This window comes from Mycteria americana, chromosome 6, assembly GCF_035582795.1.
Source record: "Mycteria americana isolate JAX WOST 10 ecotype Jacksonville Zoo and Gardens chromosome 6, USCA_MyAme_1.0, whole genome shotgun sequence".
Classification (NCBI taxonomy): Eukaryota; Metazoa; Chordata; class Aves; order Ciconiiformes; family Ciconiidae; genus Mycteria; species Mycteria americana.
This window is the reverse complement of record NC_134370.1, coordinates 38998818-39008318: the sequence shown is the minus strand read 5'-3', so window position 1 is coordinate 39008318 and position 9501 is coordinate 38998818. Positions and strand designations below refer to the sequence as shown.

The window sequence follows — 9501 nt, the reverse complement described above, 5'->3', positions numbered from 1 at the left end:
GGGAGTTGCGCTGCATTTTGGTGTGCTGGTCCCTGCCCGCTCACCAAAGGTGCGGGTGATTTGGGCTGCCCATTAGCTCCTTCCCACTTGGCAGCTCTTTAGCCCGGGTTTTTAATTGGAGCAGCCACCAAAGGCAGGGAGGCAGCAGGGGAAGGCGGGTGCCCCATGAGCATCCTCCTCCAGCAGGTAGGGAGCGAAGGGGACCCTGCTTCTTCACACCATCATTTTTGGCAGCAAAACATGAGGGTTTAGTGTTACCCTGGGATTTAAATCCTCGTTTGCCTTATTGCTGCTGATGCCCCAAAAATCTCCCTTTCCCTGCCACTGTGATGGCACCTGGGAGCCCCGGGCCAATGCTGATGCCACAAATAGCCCCATTGGTGCCCCCCGGGTCCCAAAATATCCCTCTGCCTGCCCCCTGCCCCAGGAGAGGCTAAATACAGCCTCGCTGGAAGCTCCTGGCACCTTCCAGGGAACTGCCAAACCCACGAGGACCTTGACATTGCCCCAGATTTGTCATGGAAAGGCCATTTTGCTATAAATAGAAGCGAAGCTTCACCTGCCGTCGCTCGTGGCTGGGGCTGTGACCATGGGGTGTTTTCAGAGGCACATGGACCTGCATGGATGGTTTTGCTGGATAACCCCCCCCGCAGCAAAGAGGCTGTTCTGTCACTCTGCGTTTACTTTTGTGAGGTTTGGTGGGTTTGTTTAGTTTTCTTAGCAGTTTCTGCAAAGCCCTGGTTATTCCTTGTAATAATAATTTAAAAAAACATGATGCAGAGTCCCTCGCCCACCCTCGGAAAGGCTGGCAGGGGACAAGCTGGGGCCACACTGCTGCTGGCAGCACAGCAAAACACGGGGTGATCCCCTCCACAAGCTTAGGAGCTCAGTATATAAAAATACATATATTTATGGACCTATATATATAGCTTCAAGACACAATATGTCTCAGCAGGGGATGACTGCATGGCCCAAGCCACACCACCGGTGTCGCTGCCGTCACAGCACCGTAAATCTCTCACCACAGCTGGGAAGCAACATGCCCTTTCCATCCCATGCTGGCAGTGCCAAAACCTGCTCCTCTCATCATTGTGCCAAAAAAACGGGTTTGGAGTTTCCTTTCCAGCCCCTTCAGTGGCTCCCAGGCTGGTTTGACAGTGGTTTTGCCACCAGACAACCCCCAGGGCACCATGGCACCCAACACCAGCACAAGGATGTCCCTCATGTCCGCGGGGAAGCATGGTCCAGCATGTGACCCTCTGAGAAACACCCCAGCCCTCAAAATTTTAGGAGACACCCCCCCTCCCTTTGCACAATGTGGCTTCATAAAGGTGCATTTCCAGCTGTACCCACCTGGTGCTGCTTGTTGCTCTGATTTACATGGGTGAGCAACCTCAGCTCCAAAGACTCCAGTTGTGGGCTGCCCTTTCTGAAAAGGACTTTTTGGTGAAAGTTTTCATCAAAAAGTCAGTATCTGTCCACAGGAGGGGAAAAAAGAAAAAAAAAAAAAAACACAAAACCACAAAAACCCCAACAACAGAAGCTCAAGCCAGAACAAACTTGCATTTGAATGGAATTTTTTTTTTCCAGGCTGGTTTTATCCCCCACACCTTCCACTGGGCTCTTCATTTGCCAAGCAGCTTAATTACATGTTAGTGAAAGCCTTTTCTCTGAGTGGCTCTAATTGCAGGCTTGGGTAACTGGTCTCATTTTTGCAGAGTGTGTTTGGAGCTGGGGAGCACTCCCCCGGCAGGTGTGACCCTCCCCATCTCCCTCCCTCACCATTTTAACCAATTCCCCTGTTTTTTTGCCCAAACTCCCCCTGTAGCTCCCCAGGAGGAGCAGCAGCCCCTTGCTGCACACTCCTCCCCAGGGCATAGGCAGGCACCTGGCCAGCTCAGGGGCCCAACTCAGCTGCCCTTGAGTCACAGCCCCACAGCCTGCAATTAGGAGCAGGCACAGCAGGATTCCCCCCCATTCCCAAAACCTTCAGCTCCCACCACAGGGGCTGCCATGCCAGGGAAAGGCTTCCCAAGGATGCCAGCAGGGATTTCAGACCAGCCAGGAGCAGTTGCATCATCCCTCTCTGGCCCCAAGTGACAACAGGGAGACAGCAGGTTATCAATTAAGACAGCTTTTATTAGAAAAGTAAAAAACCCACCCCAACACAATTGCATAGGAAGTCTTGCACTTGAACATCAAGTGTATGAGTGTAAACTGTAACCAATGAAGCACCCACAGCGTGGCACGGCAAGGGGTCCTGCCCTCTGTCCCCGCGTCACCTCACACGTCCCTCTCCCACCACTCTTTCCTCTCGTGATCAAAGACGCAACACAATTTCGGACCCCCCTCCTGCCTTACTGGGAACCCATGCAGAGCCACCCAGGTGCCAGCAGTGAGGTTTTGTCTTCGATCCAAACCTACAGCCCAGCCATCACGCACTCCCACACACACCCTCCCCCAGAAACCCCATTGATTACAATCCTTGTTACAAAAAAAACATGATTAATGAGCCAACAGGAGGAGACCATCTGCCCCCCAGCAGCCCTGCTGCCGCATCACCACAATCGTCCCACAATCATTGACAGTGTGAAGCGACCTCCGCCTGCGTCCTGGTCCGCTCCACATCAGGGATGCCCCAGCACAGGCAGGCACCCCACAGGGACCTCCGCCTGCCCAAACTACTTCCACCTACAGCCCTACTCCAGCCTAACCTAAACTACAGCAGCTGCCAGGAGCCGCCATGCTCTAACCAGCTCTTCCAAAGCACTTGGGTAAGTCACTTCTCCAGCACAGCCCATCAGCACTCCTCTATGAGCAGCTGCTCAGAGCTGTACAGCTTCTTCTTGATGACCCTGAAGCCCGTGCTCAGCTTCAGCGGTGTGAAAGCCGGCCCCGAGGTGAAGAGTCCCTGGATCTTGGGCCAGAGGCGGGAGTCCAGCCGGAGCACCAGGGTGAGCTGGAAGGTGGGCACCACAGCGGGGTCCACGGCGATGTGCCCCACATCGTGGCAGGCCTTGCCGTGCTCCACGCAGAGGTCAAGGAGGGCCCCACGCAGCCCGCAGGGCTCGCTGCAGGCCAGGCGCAGCAGCTCCACCCTCACCTGCGCCAGGAGCTGGGCCGGCATGAGGAGCCGGGAGCAGCGCTTGGCACCCAGCGGGGCTCTGCCCAGCGTGGCCTGGACCAGGTCCATCAGGTTGGCACACAGCAGCTCATCCTCAGGGTCGTGCAGCAGGTCCAGGTCCGGCAGCGAGGCCCCCTCGGCGTACTCGGCATCTGCGGAGGGGACGGGAGGCAGGTCAGCACCGGGCCCGCGGGGAGGGGGGGCTGGGGCACTGCTTGGGGCCTCACAGTTGTGGGGGGACATCGAGCCCAGGGGTCGGGGGTGTAACTGGGGCACAGGGGCTGGGCACAGCACCCCCACAGCCACCCGCCAGCCCCTCAGGAAGCCCCATTCCCATGCCTCAGAGGGACCCCGGGCACCTCAGGGATGTCCCCCGTCCCTCAGGAACCCCGGGGCGGGGCCTCCCCCCGGCCCCTCGGGAACCCCCACTCACCTCCCTCCGAGCCGGAGGCGCTGCCCAGCGACTCGCAGTCGGAGGTCTCCAGGCAGCCCCGCTCGCCGCCCGCCAGCCGCTCCCACAGCCCCGGCATGGCCCCACCGCCTCCGCCGCCCGCTCTGCTCCGCCGGCCGCCGGCCGCCCGGCTTATATAGGGGCGGCGCGGCAGGCCGCGCCCCTCCAGTGCACGCCCGCCAATGGGAGCGCGGGGCACGTCCGCGGCGTCTCTCCTGCCCGGTGACAGCGGGAGGCCCCGCCCCCTGCCCTTCCCCCGCTCGGCCCCGCTCGGCTCCGCTCGGCCCCGATCCGGCCCCGGCCCGGGCCCTGCAAACGGCGCCGCGGGTTGCATCAGGAGGGCCGGGCCGGGCTGGTGCAATCCGCCTGCCGCTCTCGGCAGCGCCCGCCGGGCTTCCCCCGCCGCCTGCCACCCCCTCGGGGCCTGGGCCTCACCCCCCGGGCACTGCCTCAGGGCCTGGGCCTCAGCCCCAGCCCCCGCCTCAGGGCCCGAGCCGCAGCCCTGCGCACCCCCTCAAAGCCTGGCTTGGGCCGGGGCCTCAGCACGGCCCCCACCTCAGCGCCCGGCCTGGGCCTGGGCCTCACCCCAGGCACCCCCGGGGCCAGACCCCATCTCAGGCCTTACCACTTGGCCTCAGAGACGTTCCGGTGGGGACGGCAGCGGCAAGGGGGACACATGCCACGACCGGTTTGTGCCCTGTCCCCGCCATTCCCTGACCCCTCTCTGGGTGGTGAAACGGGCCCTGGCTGGCACAAAACCAGGTGGCAGGGGAGAGGGCCGTGAGGGTTTTCGTATGTCTTGTTTTTAACGTGCCCGCTGATCTCCCTCGTCTTCCAGGCGGTGTTTGCGTGGTGAGCACCAGCGGAGCCTGATCCTGCTGCGAGCAGCAGGGGCAGCCCAGGCACGGGACGTGGCTGACGCGTTCACTGCTGCCCTGCTTCAGGTTGTAAACCAAACCCAGAGACCGGGGTGCTGTGGGTGATTGGGGTGCCAGTGTCCCACTAGCCAGTGTTGTCCAGGTTTCTTAAGAAAATAAGGGCTGTTGGAGTGAAATGTGTTAAAAATTGGAGGGTGCTGAGGGCAGGGCCATGGCCAGGCTGGATTTTGTTCAGTGCTAGGCTGGGGGTAACCCCCATCTGCCTCCCCCAGTGGTCCTGTAAAACAGGGGTGAGACGCTGTCCTCCCCCGAGCCTTCTGCTTGGGAAGCGTTTGTCCCCCCTGCGGGTCCGTGCGTGCCTGCCCCTGCGTACGTGACCTTTCCAAAGCCAGACCCTGAGGAGCGGGGAGCCCAAGGCCCATTAATTGGCGATAAAGAGCTTTGTTTGTCCTCCCGCCGTGCTGCCTGCGGCTTTATCGGAGGAGCTGAGCACACTCTGAAGTCACTCCAGGAGCTATCTTGGGTACTGTCCTTCCTGAGCAGAGATTGATAACAGCCCGGTGGTAAACACGGTGGAGAGCAAATGCCGGCCAGGAGCGAGCGGGACAGGTCCCCTGTGCCGGCGTTGCACCCACTGCCTGTGGCCTCTGCAGTGGGGGGGACAGGGGCAAATTCTCACACCCAAGAGCTGCGGGGCAGTGGGTGCGGAGGGTCTGGGCACCCCACCAGTAGCTGTAGCGGTGGGGAAGTTGCTTTTTAGGTGTCAAAGGAGAAGCGGAGCTTGAATCCATTGCTGTTTCAGAAGCGGAGGTCCAAGCCGGGGGAGCGGGTAGTATCCCAGGGAGCAGTGGGGCGGAGGGGATGTGCGGGGAGGTGGGAACATGCCCTGGCTTGCGCCCACGGCATACAGGGCTACTGCTCTGCTTTTTGGGACAAAAAATGAACAACCCCCAACCCCAGCTGTTAAAAATATACACCAATATTTGCACACTCGCTGCGCAATACAGCGAAATATGCGCACACACGCTTGGAAACAGTTGGATGGTGCTTGGGATCCTGTTTTTAACAAAATCTAGCTCGTGGGTTTTTTCTCCCCACAACCACTAAGTCATTGGTATGAGTGTTCGCTGGGTGAGGCTGAAAATAGATGAGGAACTGCTGGCTTTGGGGTCAAAATGGGGAAAACAGCAAATAAATGAAAAAGAGGTAAAGGACCACAGGGAAGGCGCCTTGCTAAAAATAAGCTTGAATTCTGAAGGCGAGCATAAATATTTTTCTTTCTTTGCCATAACATCGCCTGGTAGGCAGGGGAGCAAGCAGCCTCTGGTGTGATGGCAAGTTTTAAAGTGACACGTAATTTTTGATCTCTGAAATAAAATAATCCTAACGTGATGCTACGCGCTCACGCTTCTGCTGGGAAGGGAGGCATTGCGGGGCTTGCAGCTTGTTTTCCTTCCCAAAGAAGACTGTGACTGGGCTGCTCTTCTGCAGCAGAGCCTCTAGAAATGGTTTGGGGCTAGAAAGCAAAGTTTTAACTACAGTATTAGCAATCCCTGCGCTTCCCTTTCCCAGGTACTGCTGCTGGCGTAAACCCAGTGTGATTTTTGTGGCTGAGCAGCGTGTCTTTCCCCGCAACCTGCTGCCCTTTCTGGGGAGAGCAGAGGGGACTTCAGGATGATGGATGAAACTTTCTGGACAGCCTGTTGCCGGCCGGCTGTGCCTTGTGGGACACCCCCACCCCCGATGAGATTTGCTTGATCACTCCGATTTCCAGGCTGGCTGGCTTTGCAAAGGGTTAAGCGGGAGTCGGCGGGGGCGGCTGGCTTTGGGGAGGGTCCTGGCTGGGCCCCTGCCCGGGATGTGCTGAGCTCAGCGGTTTTGCAGGCCTGCAGGGGGAGGGGGCTGGGGAGGAGGAGGAGGAGGAGGAGGAGGAGGAGGAGGAGGAGGAGGAGGAAGGGAGGAGATGGGGGGGGGCTCAGTGAGTGCCTTGGAGCACGGCGGGTGCAAACTGTGCCCCACGTATGCTGGGGGGGAAAATTCCTACCCCATGGGGTGGCTGCCGCTGCCCATGGTGTAGTCCCCGTCTTCACATTGGTTCCCAGCAGCTCCATGGCCCAAAAAGCCACTTTTAGGTAGATTTACAAGTTATTTCGGCATGCGATCGCCAGCTGGGGTTGGCACAGAGGCTGGTGTGATCCTCTGTGTCAAAGCATTCACGTGGGGAATGTAACAAAGGGGCTGAGCTGGGGGGAGGCTGTGGTTTTCGGGGTGTTCCCCAAGTGCCTGCAGGGTGGGTGTCCTTTGCGCTGTCTCTGGCCCCGTCCTTGGTCACCAGGTCCCTGGTTGTGGCAGAGGGTGACGGGCACGTGAGGGGTGACCCCATGCATCCTCCGCCACTGCGCCAAGCCTGTGGCCGGCTCTTAACAGGCGAGCTGAAGGCTGTGGGCTGGGTGGGATGCTGTGGCAGGTCCCGGTGTGCCACCAGCCAGGCAGGTCTCCACCGCAGCCAAACCTTTCGGGCCCGTCTCTCACCCCCAGGACAAGCAGCTGCAGGCAGCTTGCCTGCCCACGACCTGCGGGAGTCGGGCGGAGAAACAAGGAACGTGCGTCCAAGGAGGACGGTGGATGAGTTTTGGCAGCTGAGATGCCGAGTGCCAGGTTGGCACCGTGCCGTTTGCAGGGTGGGGGCTGTGAAATTCATCTCCCCTTGGATGCTTCTGCCCCATCCCAGGCAAAAGCTGGGAGCCGGTGTTTTGGGGGGGCTGCCGGGGTGCTGCCCCACACTCCCGCATCCTCGGTGGGGGGAGAGGCCCTCCCCAGCTGGGTGTTTTGGCCGGGCGGCAAGGCAAGCGCGTGCCTTGGCGCCGTCCCCAGGGCTGGGGCCGTGGCCAGCAGCACGAGGAGCTGGGGAGGGGAGGCGCGAGCGGGGCCTGCGCGCCGGTACATAACGTTCTGCTGCGAGCACCCACAGGAAAACCAACCAGCAGCTCTGAACGGGGCTCTTTGTTCAGTTTTTTTTTTTATTTTCCCTCCCCGCATCAACTTTTGCTCGCAGTTGACAGTCTCCCTTCCCCCTGCTGCTCCGCTCCCAGTTGCAGCTTCCAAATAGCCCCGGAGCTGCTCGCCAAGCCCCTGGTGATGCTGCAGAGACCCCTGAGGTGAGGGGAAACGGTGCTTCAAAAGCCCAAGGAGGAATAGTTACTGCTGGCTCTGCCTCACAGATCTGCAAAGCAGAAATAGGGCAGCTGGGGAGTTTCCAGCTACCAGGGAAAACCTGCGTTTGGAGGAGGGGGAGTGCAGGAGTTTTTTTTATTTTACCATGCAGCAATCCCTCTGGTTTTCGCTGCCTTACATAAAGTGTTTACTGAGCGGGAGGAGGGAACGACCAACAACATGTTTTTGCATTTGTAGTACTGTACAGGGTGAACTTTTCACTTCCTCTCAATGGCTCTCACACATGTGTCTATTTTGGTGCTGGGCGCACATACAAACAAGCCATGTACGGCACAGAGCCGGGGCCATTCCCTGCTCCTGCTCTGTCCAGCCGCGAGCCCAGCATGCCGCTGAGAAACGGCTGGAAAACAAGGAATGGGAGGAGGGCGAGGGGGGGAAAATCTCAGCCCCGCCATGTTTCAGACCCGTCGGCACACGCTGGGCTTGTGGGGAGATCTGGGCAATGCTTAGGCACTGCATCCTGTCGGGAGAGCCACAGGCGCCGATCCCCCTGGTGTCCCTGGAGGGCTGGCAGAGTGGAAAAGTTTCATGTCGAGCAGTAAAAAGGAAGGGCTCTTTCTGCATCTGATTACGCCGGTTGCAGCACGTAGGGTCGGCGAGTGGGTGGGACTCGGTGCGAGCGAGGGGGGTTCGGGGCACTGCTGCGTGGCCGGCGGCAGAAGACGCACGGCTCCGTTCCTAAACCCCATGATGCTGTCTTGATACGGGGGTATTTTTGGCAAGTTTGGCCAAGGTAAATTTAGGTGGCTGGAGTAAGCAGGATTAAAAATAGATTATATAAAACAAACAAACAAGCTGATGATTGAAACGCTCCCTTCTTTTCAAAATAACCCCATCTGGGATGGAGTTTTAATACTGAATACCATCACGTTTAAAGTGATACTGGCCAAGGACCCGCTTACTGTGCAGGAGGCCCCCGCAGAGCAGGGGCTGGCAGCCCTCCAGGACCAGGGAGGAGGTTTTCCGGGCCATGCACAGGGGAGGCGGCGTGGGACACGTCTCAGCTGAGCCGTAGCCTTACATGAGAATGCCTGTCCACAGTTTCAGAAACCGCACAGTGAATTTCCACGGGTGCGGAGCTGCAACTGGGGCTTTATCTGCAGATCTGGGCTGGCTTTTGGGCAATGTGTGGCTCTGGATCACAAAAAGCTGACTCTGATACTAGAACTAATTTATAAACAGAAACAAACACAGAACATGTCTGCATACTTTTTCCCCTTAAACTAACACAAATTGCTGGTGCTATAACTAAGACGGGGATGGATTCAAATTAATCTGTTTCAATCCAGATGTGGCTGGACTGAAACAGTGAGTAAAAATAAAATCATCTCATAAATAAGATGTTGAAAATGGAAGAATTAGGCATCTGGAGCAGTAAGTCGTACAATTGCTTAAATACAGGGCTGAGCCTATCCCCCTGCTGGCTAGCAAAAACGTGGCATTAAGGCTCTAATCAATGGAAAATTAACATGTTGAAATGGTTATGCCAGAAAATGGAAATCCAGGTCCCCTCAAGAACAGAAGTGAAGTACAAATGAAAAACAAGATTATTAAAATGGATGGATTTAAATAAGGGTTCTCTGCTGGCAGAGTTAAACCAGGATTAAAATCTGATTTAAGTCAATCCACTTTTGAGCGTAAAGCAAGTGTGGTTTGCTTCCTCTCAGGTTTTTTTTAAATTGAACTTAAGTTGACCATTGTAATAGCCAAGCTGCCTCCGAGCTTCATTAAACCTCCTGTTACCTACCAAACAGCTGATTATTTCTTTCATCAGACCCTCCCATACCAAGCTTTGAAAAGATAAATGGTTTCAA

At 57.4% G+C, this 9501-nt stretch overlaps 1 protein-coding gene across 1 annotated transcript; it reads right to left on the bottom strand.

Moving 5' to 3' along the window:
• Nucleotides 1-2118: 2118 nt before the first annotated feature.
• Nucleotides 2119-3674, bottom strand: DDIT4 (DNA damage inducible transcript 4). The gene is made up of 2 exons (XM_075505402.1): nt 3558-3674; nt 2119-3276 (listed from the first exon to the last, which is right to left on the bottom strand). The coding sequence occupies exons 1-2, from the start codon at nt 3652-3654 to the stop codon at nt 2801-2803; spliced, it is 573 nt and encodes a 190-aa protein (XP_075361517.1). The 5' UTR covers nt 3655-3674; the 3' UTR covers nt 2119-2800.
• Nucleotides 3675-9501: the final 5827 nt, after the last annotated feature.